The sequence below is a fragment of the Rhinoraja longicauda genome, chromosome 4 (genome assembly GCF_053455715.1).
Source record: "Rhinoraja longicauda isolate Sanriku21f chromosome 4, sRhiLon1.1, whole genome shotgun sequence".
Lineage (NCBI taxonomy): Eukaryota > Metazoa > Chordata > Chondrichthyes > Rajiformes > Arhynchobatidae > Rhinoraja > Rhinoraja longicauda.
The window spans coordinates 80,379,906-80,399,512 of record NC_135956.1 but is presented as its reverse complement, the minus strand read 5'-3'; the positions used below and the strand labels follow the sequence as shown (position 1 = coordinate 80,399,512).

Genomic DNA, 19,607 nt, shown 5'->3' with positions numbered 1-19,607 from the left:
CATTGTTAGCCCGTCAGCTTAGAGGGCAACAAGCAAGTAGGGCCATACATATAATAAAATCAGGCAAGGGTGTTGCTTTAACCGATCCAAAATTAATAAATGAACGCTTTGAGGAGTATTATCAAGAGCTGTATAAATCCAAAGCTAACGGTGATATCAATGCATGGTTAAAAAAGTTGGACATACCAAAATTAGATAGTGCCTCTTGTGAGGCCTTAAACTCAGAACCCTCCTCTGTAGAAATCAAGGATGCAATTAGGTCGTTGCAAAACGGCAAGAGCCCTGGGCCAGACGGTTTTGGAGTCGAATTTTATAAGAAGTTTGCTGACCAGGTAACTCCGATTCTGCACAGGATGCTCTCCCACTCAATCGAGTTGAAAAAGCTCCCACCGTCATTGTACAATGCTAATATTTCTCTCTTATTGAAACAAGACAGGGATGAATGCAATCCCTCCTCATACCGACCAATTTCTATGCTTAATTTGGATTTCAAGATTTTTACTAAAATAATGGCGACTAGACTAAATAAGTGCATAGAATCCATTATCCATACGGATCAGACCGGGTTCATCCCCAATAGGTTCTCTTTCTTTAATGTTAGAAGAGTAATGAACATTATGTATCACAAATTCGATAGTTCTTCCAAACAAGCCATTCTGTGTTTAGACGCAGAAAAAGCTTTCGATCAGGTTGAGTGGGGATATTTACTCAGAGTGCTGGAAGAGTTTGGTCTTGGAGCCTCTTTTATTTCCTGGGTACGTCTTATATATGCTCATCCCACCGTTTCCATACTCACAAACCAGGATAGGTCACCCCCTTTTGCCCTTCAGAGGGGCTGCCCCCTCTCGCCGCTCCTCTTTGCGTTAGCCATTGAGCCGCTGGCAATCGGCATAAGAGGGCATGCGCTTATAAAACCGATAATACTGGGTGGGGTGGAACATAAGATTTCGCTTTATGCGGATGATATTGCCATCTTTGTATCTGACCCTGAACATTCTGTTCCTTACCTATTCCAGCTTATTAATTCCTTTGGCGAGGTCTCAGGTTACACTATAAACTGGCAGAAGAGTGAACTTATATCGATAACAGCAGAATTAGACCCTGTATTCTTAGCCAACATGCAGTTTAAAACAAATCCGGATAGTATAAAATATCTGGGCATTAAAATATCTAAAAACCCCAAGACCCTTTTTAAAATTAACTTTACCGAAAGGTTGAACAAGCTACAGGAGAACATAGAGAAATGGAGAACGTTGCCTATTTCCTTGATTGGCCGCGTGAACGCAGTAAAGATGGTCTCCCTGCCGAGATTTCTGTATTTATTTCAGAATGTTCCTGTTTTTATCCCCAAATCCTACTTTAAGTTAATCGATTCTATCATTATGCCATTTATTTGGGGGTATAAAGCACACAGGATCTCAAAAGCTTATCTTCAAAAAACGAGGGAACATGGGGGACTGGGGTTACCGTGCTTTTTATATTACTATTGGGCGGCCAATGTTAGAGTCATGGTATACTGGCAGTATGCATATGAACGGGGAGTTGGATATGACCTGCCACCTTGGCTGGCGATTGAAAAAAGCTTAACCCCAAAAACTTCTCTCCCTGCTCTCCTTTTTTCATTACCCAGATCTCTCACCTCTCTTAGAGAGGATCACTTCACTCTGTCCAATGCTCAGAGAATATGGCACCAAATTAGGAAAGCTTGTGAGCTTCCGAATACGTTTAATGCACGCCCCAATCTGGCATAACCACGCTTTCCCCCCATCATTTACAGACACAGCATTCAAAGAATGGAGCTGTAAAGGGATAGTTACAATAAAAGATCTTTACATAAATAGACACTTTGCATCATTTGATCAGCTACAATCCAAGTTCTCATTGCCCAAAACTCAATTCTTCAGGTACTTACAGCTGAGAAATTATGTTCGACAAAACAATTCGCTTTTTGAGTCCCTGCCCGAAGACGACTTGTTGTCCAAAATTTTGCTGGGTCCCCCGGAAGCAAAGAACCTAATCTCATCGTTTGTAGGTATCTTTTTAAACAAACTAGATAAATCTACTTTAAAAATAAAACAAACCTGGGAAGAAGACCTTAACATTGAAATTGATGACGATGTCTGGAAGGAAGTACTGAAAAGTATAAAATCCTGTTCTATTAATTCTAGGCTACAACTGATTCAATTCAAGGTTATACACAGATTACACTACTCTAAGGTTAAGCTGCATAAAATCTTTCCTGATCTCTCACCTTTGTGTAATAGATGCAAGACCGCTGAGGGTACACTCGCTCACCACTTTTGGACTTGTCCAAAACTTCACAACTTTTGGTGTCTTTTATTTCAATGGTACTCCACTGTTTTAAACGTCACTTTAACTCCGGACCCTGAAACTGCTCTATTCGGGTATTCCACAACGCTTGAGAAGCTAGACCATAATGCTCGCACAATCTTGGTTTATGGTATGGTAATTGCCAACAGATGTATTTTGAAACTATGGAAATCAGACTCTGCTCCTCAGTTTGAGACTTGGTTAAGAGAATTAATGGGCATATTACACGTAGAGAGGTTGAGATATGAATTGTCTGGCAACCCTCAAAAGTTCTTCAACATATGGAACCCAGTGCTGCAGCATATTAAGGACAAGTAAAACTATCCCCTCAATGCCACATGCTTTTGTACCTTCTTTGAATCCAGCAGTGAAAATACTGAAATATTTGACTTGTGAAAATTACCTTGACTCATGTTTTTGTGCTTTTGTCTTTTTTTGTTACATTGTAGTTATGTTTTTTTTAAATGTATTTTTATTTATTTATTTGTTTGTTTTTGTTTGTTTGTTTTCATGATTATGTAGGGAAGGGGAGGGATGGGGTTTACTGTTGTTGTTATATGCATTGTAATCAATTATAAAATAAAAAAAATTAAGAAAAGATGTGGCTAGTAGTGGGATCCAGTTGGAGGTGGCAACAATTGTGGTTTATGCGAGGCCAAACAGGACTCTGTCTTGTTACGAATGGGGGGGAGGGGGAGCAGAGCTGCGGGATATTGAGGAGACCCTAGTGAGAGCCTCATCTATAATGGAAGAGGGGAACCCCCGTTCCCTAAAGAATGAGGACTTCTCCGATAACCTGGTATGGAAAACCTCAACCTGGGTGCAGATGCGGAATTGGGAGTAGGGGATAGAGTCTTAACCAGAAGCAAGGTGGGAAGAAGTGTAGTCTAGATATGGGAGCTATGGGAGTTTAAGGGGTTGTTTAAGGGGTTGGTTGGTTGTCGATCAATGAGTTGCTTTGTCCGGGATCATATCCAGCTTCTTGAGTGTCTTTGTAACTGCACTCATTCAGGCAAATGGATAATATTCCCAACCCATTCCCAACAATTTCCCATCACCATGCCTGAGAGATGGTGGAAGACATTTTGGGAGTTAGTAAATAAGTATTCTCGTGCCAGATACCCCAACCTTGGCCTTCCCTTGTGGCCACAATTTTTCATATGGCATCTGCACCTTTTAAAATGTTGGATCAGTGGTGACGACAAGGATCGTTTTGATGGAATATTCAATGAAAGTTACACTGCTGAATTTAAAGCAAAGTGGTTAGACCACTTCCTTTATTGCAAATGGCCTGGGATTTGTTTGGTGTGAATTTTATTTGCCAATTCATCAGCCCCTGCCGAGATCTCTTTTCGATTGAAAGATACGGTATATATAACAGGCCCTTTGCCCCACCAAGTCCACTCCAGCCATTGATCACCCGTTCACACAACGTTTTACACATTCCACCAGGGGCAATTTGAAGAGGCCAATTAACCGACAAACCCACACATCTTTGGAATTTGGGAGGAAATCGAAGAATTCAACCCATGGGGTCACAGGGAGAATATACAAACTCCGCACAGACAGCACCCGAGGTCAGGATCGAACCTGGCTCCCTGAAGCTGTGCGGTGGCAACTCCACCAGCTGTGTCACTGTGCTGTCATGCCCTTGCTTAGTTGCATTGAGGCGCGGGCTGCTTTATTATCCGAGGAGATGGATTTGTCGCCTTAATTCAGAGGAACGTTTTTCAGAAAATTTATTTCAGTGTGACCAAATGGGGAAAACAGCAGACAGCCGATAACACTGGCAGTCCTGCCCAGAGATAATCTTCCCTCCCCGATATCTTTATGCCGTGACAACTTATCGGAACAAATTGCTGTCGATAAATTAATGATCATTCTGAAGATTCTATTGCATCCTAGAATTAGTTTACTTCAATAATTTCTACGCCCGCAGCTACTCATCAAGTTTACTTAAGAGCCGAGGCACAAAAAAGAAGGCTTGGCCGTACATTACTCTGGGCCACTTGGCAGTGACTCTTCAGCATCGAGCAGTAGAATGAAGCACTGTACCTGCATGAGTATACGTGACTCTTCCTTATGCTTCTCCTGAAGAAACCCTTGCATCCATCGCAACTGGAGGCACCATAGTGCTTTCCCGTGGCACGGTCCCCACAGATTGCACATCGACTGCTTATTCCACTGTCTGATGGGTTCATGGTGTTTGGCTCGGTTGGAGAAGTATCTGAATGGAGAAGGAACGTACAATCATTCCAGCTATCCTTCGCAGGCAGTACACTTACAAGCAAGCTTTACTAACAGACACCCGTCGCCCTCTGTTGCCATTTCAATTAGTGTGTGCTGTTATTTTACACTACAAAGTGAGTTATCAAATGCCTTTATTATTCTGATGAGCCTCTTTGTACTGTCAGAAGCAAAAGGATCTAAGGATTCCCTGGGACATTAATTTTGTTCTCAGTTATTCTTTGATCGCATCGGCAATTATATATAATAAAGCACGCATCAAAATGTTTAAGAGCAATCCTCTTTCAGAAATCGATGTGTTTAGATAAAATAAATTCAGTCTTAGGCCAGTTGCATTGGGATTTAGGGATGGCGGAATCAAAAAGATATTAAAATATAATTTGTAATGTAATACAAAGCCAAATAGAAGGCATGGGCTTTCCCTTTCAGCTCTAATCCTCAAACGAGACAGCAGTAGAACTCAAAGCATGCTTTCAAATGCAAATGATTAAGATTGACATTGGCACTATTACAACATTATCCACCGTCTTCTAACAACTAACCATAAATGATTTCTTAAATGACAAGTTCTGTACATTTGCCAACAAATAATGCATCTTAAGCAGTGTAATATCAAGGCACAAACAAAATCTAATGTAGCAAGACTACAATAACATCTGAATCACAATCAAAAGGTTACTGGGATTATCTCCTTTGAAACTGGGAAAGGTTGACAGAATGTATTCATTCCCAACTATAGTTTAGTCCATTCCAATCAGATATTAAATCCAAGACCTATATTATTACAGCTGAGAAATGTATTTTGTGATGTGTGATTCCTTCTGAATATCAAGCAAAAGCATTAAGTTTGCCTTTGCTACTATCACCACTGGTAATTTTATCTCTTACATTACACAAACCTATATATTAAATGATCTGAAATCAATATAAATGTACATGTACATACAAAGATAATCCTGTACTTAATCCGTAAAAGAATAACCAAAAGTTACTATTTTACACTGGTTAGTGATGAGACTAGATAACCATTAGCTTATTAATTAGTTAACACGGTCACCAGCCTCTATTACATTTCACTTTTCATCAAGTCCAAAAATTAGGTTGTGCGCAAGGTTTAAGTTGTGGAAAAATACTCCGTTTCATTTTACAACAAATGAAAAACAGCCCGGTTTGAACAATGGTTAATGAATTGAGAAAATGAATTAAGTTTAGTTCAGAAATACACATTAACCGCTTTTTTTTCTGCTGCTGCTGAAACACTTAGAACTGAGATAGAGATGTTGAGCTCCTGACATTCTGATTGGCAGCCTGAAAATGGGTGGCACATTGTTTAAAAACAGATCTAAAATTCAGAACTTTGCCTTTTATTCTGTCACTCATCAAGAGTGATATTAGGAATCTGTATAACTTACAGAAATTGCCATAAAACTTCTTTAATTTTTCGATCATATAATTAACTTTTGTTATTTATCATTGTATCAGTCTACTGATCCTCATAACTAAGTAATGTAATATTAATCAATTGAAACATACCTTGGGCACTGTACAGCAACTGGACGTTTTCAAATTCCAAGGCAGCATAAGAAGGATCTAAAGCTTCACTATAATTTGCCATGTCCATATCCAAAAATGATTTAGACAGCCTCATAATGATTGAACATCGAGCTATGTCTTAACAGTCCCACTAGACAACAGCACTGTGCACTTGATTGTCTTATGCATATTCAGAATTTGGAAACGCTGCCTACAATAAACTACGTAACCAGCTTGTATAACTCTATGCGATGGAATGGGAGGAGTCCTTCAATACACGTACTCATTCTGCTCAGTTGTGCTAATTGTAGCTCCTTGACCAAGAGGTTATGATGTTTGTGATTTTTTTTTAATGAGTTCTCTATCATTTGATTCCGAAAGTAAGCGATAGCTATTTCTAATTACATTAGAGACTCCGATAGAGGACTTTGATCTGGAAATAAAATCATTTATATTGGAATGCAGATATGGCACAAAGGGAAGATATCTATAAGGATCAAGTACACGGGATTTTTTTCCTCCCCAACTTTTACTGATAAATGTTGTGACTGTTCAGCTTGGCAACATAACTAACAATATCCATCTAAAAATGGAATAGGAAACTGAATGAGGCTAAATTTAATCCAGCCAAATTTGACTACTAAAGTATGCAAAAGGCATTACACAAAAAATTGATGCTTCAATTTGGAAACAAAATGAGGACGACAAATGTCTTTTCTGTACAATCGATGCATGTCACCATCTGTTGCTGCACCTTTCAGACAGTTTGATGAGCATCACTCAAATGGAAGAGTTGAAAAGGCGGGTAAAAACGGAACCATTCTTCTACAAATATGATGAACAAGCACAAATGTAAATGTATTATAAAGTCAGAAGACTTCCATCGAGAAATCATGCAGTTTAAAAGCACATGTTGTTTACTTTGGTGGCAACGGCATCATCTCAAATCCTACTTCATAAATTTAAAAAATAGCACATTGTTTCTTTTGCACTTACCTGTATAAATGTGAACACGATGCGTTTACATCCATAGGCCACAAGCAAGAACAAAAAAATATGAGCATCTGTTCTAAGATGGCAGGGGTTTCCTCATATGCTACACTTTACCGGGTTCTATATTAATGGTACACTCTTAAAATGCATTTAAATAGGTACACAATGACAGGAATGCCAGAAACTACAAGCCTGCTTTTTATTGTATGCTGGGTATCACAATGTTGCTCAGGCTCATGAACTTGGAAGGTAAACATAATTCCAACTGAAGAACTATAAAATACTTAGCAAAAGCATGCATTGAAGGCAGTGAAAAATGGTTTGTTCAGAAAACATTGATAACAGACACAATCTAAAATGCCTTATCAGATTATGCATTATGCCATGAAATGAAACCAAGAAAGTTTCACATATCTTATCTCGTCAACAATTAAACCTGCACTTGTTCAACATTCTACGTTCTGCTTTATCCAATAATTTTAAAAGAAACTTATTCTGATAAAAATCTCGCCTTATCTACAAGGTTAAATTCATTTTAAAAACAATTCCAAGAGAGTACCCCAGTTTATCAGGCTCAGATAAAATCTTCATATCTCCTTGAATCAAACATAAGTAATACTAAAATAAAAATCAATATGACTTTGCCTTCCTCTCTGTAAAACCAATGTGGATAAAGATGGGCTATGTGGTCTCTTTATCTTTGTCATGAGATTTGTTCCATTTTGAAAGAAATCTGGTGAAAATTGGGGAGCATACAAAAATAGATTGTTAAAAGCTTTCTAGGTCAGTCAGGGAAAAACCTTTACAAAGTTTTAAGAAGGCGGTGAATTTCATTAGAAAAGGCAAAATGAGCATTGAACTGCTGGTCACACCTATATTTAACCAGGTTAAAGGAGTATCTGGAACGAGTGCAAAGGCCATTGGCAGCGTGAGCTGCAAGAGGAGAGACTAGACCATAAGGTTAAAGGCCAGAGAAGACACACAATTCACAGAATAAACACCACACGCAGTAAAGTGAGTCGCCATACCATGGGAAAAGCCGCTGTGGCTGGAGAATCATAGGCACAGAAAGGAAACTGGCTGAAATGTGCTACCTGATCCACGAAGACCTCCGGAAAAAGGCTTACATCTATCTGTGCCATCAGCAGCCCCTCAAAGGTTAAAACAACTGATTACCAGCCAGCTCCAGAGCCAGATGCTTTGGTTGACCTTTTGGCAATTAACACTTCATATTCCTGCACAAAATTCCTGGGCATTTCCCAGTGTTTTTTATCAATCTCTCCCATGCACATATATGTTCATCTGTATACACACACACACACACACAAAACATCTAATCCAAGGTGCATTGATCTACTTTATATATGAATTAGTTTGCCTTCAAGCTTGTGCTTTATAATGGAAAATTCACTTGCGACCATATACACTTTATTATTGTAGTTTAGCTTAGAGATACAGCGTGAATCTAGTGTGGCCCACCGAGCCTGAGCCAACCAGTGATCACCCCATTCATTAACACTATCCTACACGCCAAGGACAATTTATAATCTTTACCGAATCCAATTAACCTACAAACCTGGATGTCTTTGGAATGTGGGAGAAAACTGGTGCACCCGAGGAAAACCAACATGGTTACGGGGAGAACGTACAAACACAGTACACACAGCACCCATAGTCAGGATTGAACGTGGGTCTCTGGCGCTATAAGGCAGTAACTCTATCGCTGCGTCACTGTGGTCGATTTTGTAAACCATCAGTCATTAACTCCTCGACTCTACCACAATTAAGAAGTTGTGGGTGGCCATGATGGCTCAGCGGTAGAGTTGCTGCCTTACAGCACTTGCAGCGCCGGAGACCTGGGTTCGATCCCGACTGTGGGTGCTGTCTGTACGGAGTTTGTACTTTCTCCCCGTAACCATGTTGGTTTTCCCCGGGTGCACCAGTTTTCAACCAGAGCGTGGGTTTTCTCCGAGATCTTCGGTTTCCTCCCACACTCCAAAGACGTACAGATATGTAGGTTAATTGGCTTGGTGTACGTGTAAATTGTCCCTTGTGTGGAGTGTAGGACCAGAGATGCAGACTCGGTGGGTCGAAAGGCCTGTTTCCGTGCTGTATCTCACTAAACTCTAAACTCTAAAGAAACTCTAAACATATCAGATGGTATGTTACGGCTGCTGCCCATGTGGTTGAATGCAGAAATCAAGAGACTGGACATTCAGGTACATGAAAGATATGAAGTTGAAGTATTTACATACTAAATATGCTAGTATAAATGAGGACATCCATTTTAAAAGTTGTTAATGAATTTTAATTAAAACAATTGACAATTAACAATCCATAAAACAATTTCTCTGACTCTGAAATTTTATTTTTTAAACTCTGCAGTCTCATTCCTTCAAGTTTTAATTGTGGATGGAATATACTTATACTTTTACTTTACCTCATTTATTGCTTCTTTCTAATCCCATCTTCCTTTACCTCTCACCACGTTTCTTTGTGTGGATGGTTTGACATTGAATTAAAGATCCTACTTTTGAAGATACGGTACATTCATTTACAGTTCCTCGATTTAGATAGTTAAGGAGATGCAAGTTGGTTGCAGTGCACTCTGACATCCCTGATTCCTAGTCTTTACTTTAGACTTTAGAGATACAGCTCAGATACAGGTCCTTTGGCCCACCGAGACCGCACCAACCAGTAATCACCATCCTGCACACAAGGGACATTTTAATATTTACAGAAGCCAATTAACCAACAAACCTGTACGTCTTTGGAGTGTGGGAGGAAACCAGATCACCCGGAGAAAACCCACGCGGTTACAGGGAGAATGTACAAACTCCGCACAGACAGCACTCGTAGACAGGATCGAGCCCGGGTCTCTGATGCTGTAAGGCGTCAGCTCTGCCCTTATGCCACTGTGCCATGTCAGATTGAAATAATTTTCCATTTCATGCAAGCTTTGATACAAAATCTTTTTGCAAGTATGTTGGAAGTGTAAATGCAACATCAAACATATTGGCAATATTCCTCAACAAAAAATGACATCAAATTTTCACCATCGATGATTATGCCACTCATATGTTTTTGGATAAATTCCTTTGAAAAACAAAAACTTAACACAGGGGAAATGGGTTTGTCAAAATGGAGACTTACTTGGAGAAGCATGGTTGAGGTAAATAGTTTTTATGGCACCATGCTTACGGGATCAAGATTTCCAAAAACAGTCACATGTTAGCAAATGCTAGGAACACCTTCATTCAGACCTTCCCAATTGATTTCCAATCCTCTGGACACCAAAATCTCCTGACCAGAGTTCCCCTCTTCCCTACCACTGTTAGGCGGCGCCCAGGCCTCTGGGCCTACACTGTCCGGAGGTAGACAGAAAATGCTGGAGTAACTCAGCGGGTCAAGCAGCATTTCGGGAGAGAAGGAATGGGTGACGGTTCGGGTCGAGACCCTTCCTCAGTCTGAAGAAAGGTCTCGACCCAAAACGTCACCCATCTTCTGCTGGACCTCCTTGAGGCGGCCGGCAAGGATGATGAAGGCGATGAAAGTATCCACAAACTGAAGGAGAAGAAAAGGAAGGGGCGAGGATTTGGCTTCGAGGAAGGCGCTCGATCCAGGCTGCGAGAAGACTACGACTCCGTGGTGCAAGGCGGCGACGAGCCAGGCCCTCAAAGATCGGTGGAGGGGTGGATCCTGCTTATGACCGGGGAAGCCACCGAGGAGGACACACGTGACAAGTTTGCCGAGTAAGGTCAGATCAAGAACCTGCATCTCCACCTGGACTGGCGCACCGGCTACCTCAAGGGCTACGCTCTGGTGGAGTACGAGACCTGGGCTACAAGGAGGCGCAGGCGGCCATGGAGGGTTTGAACGGGTCGGAGCTGGTCGGGCAGCTCATCAGCGTGGACTCGGGCTTCAACAGGGAGGAGCAAGAGGCGGAATGGCCGCAGGAGAAGCCAGGGGTCTGGACCAGAAGTGCCACTGAGCTGGGGACTGAGTTGCCCGCAGATCACCGTGCCCAAACTGAGCCGTGCGTTACAGGGGCCGTTTAATCTTAGTCGGCCCTGCCGTCGGGCTGGGAGGAGGGTGGGGAGGGAAGGATAAGGTTGGCTGGTGCAAAATAACAGTCAGAAATAAACTATTTTAGATTTTTTTAAATCTTCAGTCTGAAGAAGGGTCTCGACCCGAAACGTCACCCATTCCTTCTCTCCCAAGATGCTGCCTGACCCGCTGAGTTACTCCAGCATTTTGTGTCTACATTTGATTTTAACCAGCATCTGTAGTTTTTTCCTACAGTGTAGAAACATAGAAACATAGAAAAATGGTGCAGGAGGAGGCCATTTGGCCCTTCGAGCCAGCACTGCCATTCATTGTGATCATGACTGATCATCTACAATCAGTAACCCGTGCCTGCCTTCTCCCCATATCCCTTGATTCCACTAGCCCCTAGAGCTCTATCTAACTCTCTTTTAAATTCATCCAGTGAATTGGCCTCCGCTGCCTTCTGTGGCAGAGAATTCCACAAATTCACAACTCTCTGGGTGAAAAAGTTTCTTCTCACCTCAGTTTTAAATGTCCTCCTCTTTATTCTTAGACTGTGTCCCCTGATTGTGGACTCCCCCAACATTGGGAACATTTTTCCTCCATCTAGCTTGTCTATTCCCCGGGCCTAATACGGGACAAACCAATTTAGCCCAAAATACGGGATGTCCCGGCTAATACGGGACTAGTTGGCAACATTACCCGCTACCCTCACACCACTCTGAAGAAAAGCTTGCACAAGATGCACATTTATTCAGTCCAGTTTCATTTTCAAACACAGCAGCATTACTATCAAACAAAGAGACATGTGCCCCAGTGAATTGACTCCCAGTAACATCACACACTTAAATCGCATGCAGAAGTGCTTGATACCATTAAAACATAAAAAAGCTCTCAGCATCAAATTTGAATTACAGGGACAATTGTAGATTAGTGAAATTCAAAGATGAGATTCATGTGTAAGAAGGCGATAAAAGACCCACAAGTGAATAAATACATGTGACCCCTGTGTAATGGTTACGGAAATTCACCCTTGCAGAATTCACAAATCACTCCCCAAATATTGTGATACAGAATAAAATTAGCTTTTACAGAACTTAGGAAAACAAATTAACATGCAATTTTTTTTTCAATTTACATTTCTTGATGCATGTGCAGATGATGCTACTTTGTGTTATAGAATCATTGAGTCAAAGTCATGGTGTTGAAACAGGCCCTACGCCAAAACGTGCCCACACTGACCAACATGTCGTATCTACAATAGTCCCACCTGACTGTGTTTGGTCCATATCCCTCAAAACCTGTCCTATCCATGTACTTGCCTAAATGTTTCTTAAACGTTGCGATAGTACCTGGCTCAAAAACCACCTCAAGCAGCTCGGTCAATACACCCACCACCCATTATGTAAAAAAAGTTACACTTCAGACTCCTATTAAATCTTTTCCCCCTCACACCTGTATTTGCGTTCTCAATTCCCCTACTCTGGGCAAGAGACTCTGTGCATCTACCTGATCTATTCCTCTCATGATGTTGTACACCTCTGTAAGGTCATCCTTCATCCCCCTGCGCTCCAAGTCCCTTCCTACTCAACCTCTCCCTATAGCTCAGGTCCTCGAGACCTGGCAACATCCTCATAAATCTTCTCTGCACTCTTTCCAGCTTGACAACATCTTTCCTATAACATGGTGCCCAGAACTGAACACAATATTCTGAATGCCTTATATAACAGCAACATGACCTCCCAACTTCTATACTCAATACTCTGACTGATGAAGGCTAATGGAAAGACTGGGCTTGTCTTCACTGGAGTTTAGAAGGATGAGAGGGGATCTTATAGAGACGTATACAATTATAAAAGGACTAGACAAGCTAGGTGCAGGAAAAATGTTCCCAATGTTAGGGGAGTCCAGAACTAGTGGACACGGTCTAAGAATAAATGGGGGGCCATTTAAAACTGAGGTGAGAAGAAACTTTTTCACCCAGAGAGTTGTGAATTTGTGGAATTCTCTGCCACAGAAGGCAGTGGAAACCAATTCACTGGATGAATTTAAAAGAGAGTTAGGCAGTGCTCTGGGGGCTAGTGGAATTGAGGGATATGGGGAGAAGGCAAGCACAGGTTACTGATTGTAGATGACCATACATGATCACAACGAATGGCGGTGCTGGCTCAAAGGGCCAAATGGCCTCCTCCTGTACCTATTTTCTATGTTTCTATGTTTCGATGTTAATGTACCAAAAGCCTTTTTGACCACCCTATCTTCCTGTGACGCCACCTTCAAGGAACTATGTACCTGCACTCCTAGATCCCTCTGCTCCACAACACTCTGTGTTATGGAGCCTCACGATACTTTCCATTCCCTTGGAACTCAACTCTTGTCCCCTATCGCGTAACGAGGGCATTGCCTGTGCAAAACACGTGTGTCTCAGACAATCTAGTTAAAAGAAAATACTGAAAAATGCAATTCAGCAATGCAGCTGGGCAGAAAATTGTGAGCAGATTATGACATAGATAGGGGAGGGAAAAGGGGACATTAAGAGTTGATTTCAAGTGAGGAAACGGGTGTGAAATGAAAGCAATTTTTCAGAATGGATTTTGGTTTTAGAAAATGGTCATAGCAGCACTTTGCATCGGAGAAGCTGAATGAGGAGAAACAGAAAATGTGTTTCAGGCTAAAAAGAGAAAGAAAAAAAATATATATATAGTGCCTTTAACATTCTTTCAGAACATCCAGTATGCTTTCCAGGCACCAAAGGACTGTTGAAATGCAGTCATTGTAATTACAGGAAAGGAAGAAGCTTAATATGTAGACAGCAAGCTCCCACACATCTGTAGGTATCACAAAATGCTGGAGTAACTCAGCGGGTCAGGCAGCATCTCTGGAGAGAAGGAATGGGTGACGTTTCGGGTCGAGACCCCTATTCAGTCTGAAGAAGGGTAAGGAAGAAAATATGCTGAGAGTGAATTAAGACCCATTAGATCTGCAACTATAAAGATCTCAGACACACAAACGTAAACTGCACATAGAAATGATTGGGCCGAGTTCCTAACTGGGATGATCTCCAATGGAAACAAGCACTTGTGTCAAATGGCCTCTCATGGACACCATTTGATTTAATATTTAATTTGTTCCTGAAACATGGATCTTCAGCACAAGTTTCTTAATATTGATGTTTTGCCTTTATGAGTTATTAAATGATATTGACGAAGAAGGGTCTCGACCCGAAACGTCACCCATTCCTTCTCTCCCGAGATGCTGCCTGACCTGCTGAGTTACTCCAGCATTTTGTGAATAAAGTAGACATATATCCTTGCATAAAATAGTTCAATTGTTGTCTCAGTATAACTTTAAAAAATCAATGCACGAAAAGTCACTATATTATATACCATTGATCTCAAAACTTGGTAAGGAAACAAAACATCTCAATTGTTATATCCCACAATAACTCCTACAGCTGAAATGAACCGAATTCTTGATGAAAGGCCTTCTGAAGTGGCACATGTTGCTTATATAATATTGCATATGTATCCCTTTAAGAATTACACTGAGTGAACTACTGCACTTTTTGTATGTATTAGTGCATTCTGGGCGTTGGACACGATGGAATTAGTTGAGTGAGTAACTGCAAGCACACTTAAAAGAAATACTCCACTAGTTAATTATTTTGTTCTATAAACCATTGCTACTTTAACTCTAGAATCCTCTAGAATCTTAGAGAGAGATACTCACCCACAATGTCAAAAGTGCTGGCTGATAAAATATGAAATTCCGACGCTGAACATTTATCCAAATACCAAACACTGGGAGAGATTGTTTCTAATGCAGGTAACATGCATATGTGAGGGACTCCGTCAGATATTAAACTGTGGGTCAACGAAAGACATTTAGGGCACTCTATTTCCAGACAAGGAACCAGTCTGAAGAATGGAGACGGTGACGGGAATAAAATACACATTATATTGAGCTGGCAACGCAAGAAAAACCAGAACTGATGAAGTGAAGATGCTATTATGTCTCACTGGACGCATGGGCAAAGATTTCTAACATACAATAAAACCCTCAGATGAAAGCTGGAGAATGCATCTGATACATGAGAAGCACAATGCTATTGCCCGGAACAGATACGGTCGACCAGTACTAGTTTTTCTCTCACAAACAGGGACAGGGAAAACCCATTGATACTTGCTTAATGGAGCTGAGGTTTTTTTTTTCTTCCTTAAATTCTTGTTCATTTAATTTAGCAGCTCCTTTGAAAATCTTTCACTGCCACAATAATCAGTCACTACAATACGTGCAACATTTTTATAGGATTTTATCTAAGCACGAACAACAGCTCTGGCACGAGTTGATATCCCCCATTTACAGCCTTGCTTCTATCACCTGAAGTATGTTGCCCGCACCAGCAGCCAGTAGGTACAGTTGTCTCCTTATCACCAATAACGATACAGTAAAAATAAAGCCTATGACTCTCAAATATGTTATCGTGACAATAAATATTAAATCATTGCATTACAAAGGTCTGGCCAAATGAACAGAGTACAGAGGAACAATAACTAGTTTAGTTTAGTTTAGTTTAGTTTAGAGATACAGAGTGGAAACAGGCCCTTCAGCCCACTGAGTCTGCACTGACCAGCGATCCCCCCCAATACTAGCACCGTCCTTCACACTTGGGAATATTTACAATTTTACGAAAGCCAATTTAACCTGCAAACCTGTACGTCTTTGGAGTGTGGAAGGAAACCGGAACACCCAGAGAAAACCTAATCAGTCACAGGGAGAACGTACAAACTCCACACAGACTGCTCCCGTAGTCAGGGTTGAACCCAGGTCTCTGGCGCTGTGAGCTAGCAATTCTACCGCTGCGCCACTGTGCCGGCCTAATACTGCTAATACGAATAATGAAGATAAACACAAAAAGCTGGAGTAACTCAGCGGGACAGGCAGCATCTCTGGAGAGAAGAAAGGTCTCGACCCGAAACGTTACCTATTCCTTCTCTCCAGGGATGCTGCCTGTCCCGCTGAGTTACTCCAGCATTTTGTGTCTATCCTGGTATAACTTATTTGTTCTAAAACTGTGGCGTCACCTCTCTGAACATTAAACGAAACAGAATTTAAGATGTGCTGCTGCTCTTTAAAATGAATTTGGGTTTTTAATAACTGCCGGTGATATTCTCAAAGCCAGTCATGCATTTCCCACTTCCAAGTCAGAAGGCTCTGGGTACACATTCCAATCTGGCATTCCAGCCAGGTTTACAGCTCTGTGCAGCACAAAGGTAACTCCACAAGATGGTATTCAATTGGGAGGCATTGGCCTTTGGAGTTCTGCACATTGCATCTAGACTAATGTTTCATGGCACAAGGACAAACAAGACAGAGAACTATTCTGTTGATCACAATCCATCACCGGAGCTCTGCTGATCAATCAGTACTTTTTCTTGTTAAGTAATAGTTTGAAGCCAGCACTGATAGTCACAATAGTTGCAGAAGCACACTCTAGGTGGACGGCCTCAATAACTATCACCATGGTTTTGGCATGACATCCACTGAGTCCAGCGTCCATGGAGTATGGAATTTGGTGAGTAAGAGGATGATTTTATTTTGGTTTTAAATGCATTGGTTTTATTTAATCTTACAGTTTACACTCTCATCATCTTGTACGGGAAAAAAAACTGCAGATGCTGGTTTAAATCGAAGGTAGACACAAAATGCTGGAGTAACTCAGCGGGTCAGGCAGCATCTCTGGAGAGAAGGAATGGGTGACGTTTCGGGGCGAGACCCTTCTTCAGACTGATGTCAGGGGAAGGGGCGGGACAAAGATAGGATGTAGTCGGAGACAGGAAGACTAGAGGGAGAAATGGGAAGGAGGATGGGATAAAGAAGGAAAGCAGGGACTATCTGAAGTTAGAGAAGTCAATGTTCATACCGCTGGGGTGTAAACTACCCAAGCGAAATATGAGGTACTGTTCCTCCAATTTGCGTTTGGTCTTACTCTGACAATGGAAGAGGCCCAGGACAGAAAGGTCAGATTGGGAATGGGAGGGGGAGTTGAAGTGCTGAGCCACCGGGAGATCAGGTTGGTTAAGATGGACTGCGCAGAGGTGTTGAGCGAAATGATCACCGAGCCTGCACTTGTTCTCCCTGATGTAGAGAAGTTGACATCAAATTATCCTCCAACATTTCCGCCACCTCCAACAGGATCCCACTAAAAGCCACATCTTCCCATCTCCACCCCTTTCTGCTTTCCGCAGTGACCGTTCCCTCCGTAATTCCCTAGTCCACTTGTCCCTTCCCATCCAAACCACCCCCTCCCCAGGTACTTTTCCCTGCAACCGCAGGAGATGCAATGCCTGTCCCTTTACCCCCCCCCTTGACTCCCCAAGTCTTTCCAAGTGAGGCAGAGGTTCACCTGCACCTCCTCCAACCTCATCTACTGTATCCGCTGTTCCAGATGTCAACTTCTCTGAGACCAAGCGGAGGCTCGGCGATCGTTTCGCTCAACACCTCCGCTCAGTCTGTCTTAACCAACCTGATCTCCCGGTGGCTCAGCGCTTCAACTCCCCCTCACATTCCCAATCTGACCTTGATGTTCTGGGCCTGCTCCATTTTCAGAGCGAGGCCCAGTGCAAATTGGAGGAACAGCACCTCATATTTGTGGACTTCTCCAACTGCAGTCCCTGCTTTCCCTCTCTATCCCCTCCCCCTTCCCAGTTCTCCCATTAGTCTTCATCTCCCACTACATCCTATCTTTGTCTCGCACGCTCCCCTGACATCAGTCTGAAGAAGGGTCTCGACCCGAAACATCACCCATTCTTTCTCTCCAGAGATGCTGCCTGACCCGCTGAGTTACTCCAGCATTTTGAGTCTACCCTCTCCTAATCTTGTATCTTTAAATTGCAGTGATACAAAGTGGTAAACAATGAATGTCTGGCAGGTAATGGGTAATCACCTCAAACTAGTTAATTAAATCAGGTGTTGCAAGAAGTTTTGGTATCTAAGGTATCAGATTTGTGGACTTTGCTGAGTAAGGGACTTGGGAGGGGTGAAGGTTATAATGGCAACACTTAATAAATTGATTAAATTAATGAAATATTTAAAGTCAGGCATGTCAGGGCAATGATGCATTATTGATCCACTATTCAAAGTTGATGGAATCCATTGGGATCCATGGCAACCACTCCTGGCAGTGTCTGTAGTTCAAGGAACTAATCAGCTGGGATTTGGGATGCTCTATTTAAAATGAGAGTAGACAAAAAATGCTGGAGTAACTCAGTGGGTCAGGCAGCATCTCAGGAGAGAAGGAATGGGTGACGTTTCGGGTCGAGACCCTTCTTCAGACTGAACACGCCGAGGAAATCCACATGGACACAAGGAGAACGTGCAAACTGCACACAGGCAGAACCCGAGATCAGGATTGAACCTGGGTCTCTGGCGTAGTGAGGCAGCAGCTCTTCCAACAGTGCCGCTGTGCTGCCTAAAGTGAGTGTAATTCCCAAATGTGATATCGTCTACCTGGCGCCAGACTTAAGAGCATCGACTAGGGACTGGAGAAAATTTGGGAATGGAGGGGACAGATCCAGATGCCATGATCCATCCACATGGGACCCAGCGAGCGACATTGATAGAACAAAAGAAAATTCTGCTGAACAAATGCATCCAGCATCCAGGATCCAAATTTAAAAGCTGAACCAGAATGGATATTACTTGCAGAGACGTGCAAATGGGCAGAGGGGTAAATAAAATCAGAACTCAATGCTTGCTCAGACATTAGTGAGGGCGAAATTGATTTTAATTGATGTGACATTGGCACTAGTAAAACAGAAACAGAACTAGTGGGGTCCTGCCTTGAATGGACTGGGCCAGTTCCGCAATGAATTGAATAATTAAGACTTTAAAAATTACTTTTAACTAAATAGTAGGGAGGAGAGTACTGATGACAGAGAATTTAGATATGATTATTATTAAGATTATTCATAAATTATTAGAAGATTATTTTCACACAATGGGTGGTGGGTGTATGGAACAAGCTGCCAGAGGAGGTAATTGAGGCAGGGACTACCCCAACATGTAAGAAACAGTTAGATGGCTACATGGATAGGACAGGTTTGGAGGGATATGGACCAAGCGCAGGCAGGTGGGACTAGTGTAGCTGGGAGATGTTGGCCGGTGTGGGCAAGTTGGGCCGAAGGGCCAGTTTCCACACTGTATCACTCTATGACTCTATGACTATGAAAGGACAAAGCAATTGTATAAGGCAGCAAAACAAGAAAGGATAACTCATTCTAATGAAGGGTCTTTGACTTAATAATTAGCCTGGTTTCTCTACCCACACATTCTGAATGAATTGCTGACTGTTTCCATAGTTTCCTTTTTTATTTCAAGAAAATCAGTATCTGCCAGGTAGACTCAGCTCAAACAAACAAGGGTATTTCTCTAGTTAAGATGGAAAGTAGGGAAAA

General features: G+C 42.0%; 1 protein-coding gene across 1 annotated transcript in view; it reads right to left on the bottom strand.

Moving 5' to 3' along the window:
* Nucleotides 1-19,607, bottom strand: part of LOC144592918 (hepatocyte nuclear factor 4-gamma-like) — a 140,865-nt gene that overhangs the window by 50,644 nt on the left and 70,614 nt on the right. The window contains exon 2 of the mRNA XM_078398185.1: nt 4,387-4,558. Coding sequence (XP_078254311.1) covers nt 4,387-4,532 — 146 coding nt within the window. The 5' untranslated portion in view covers nt 4,533-4,558. The remainder of the gene's footprint in view (nt 1-4,386; nt 4,559-19,607) is intronic.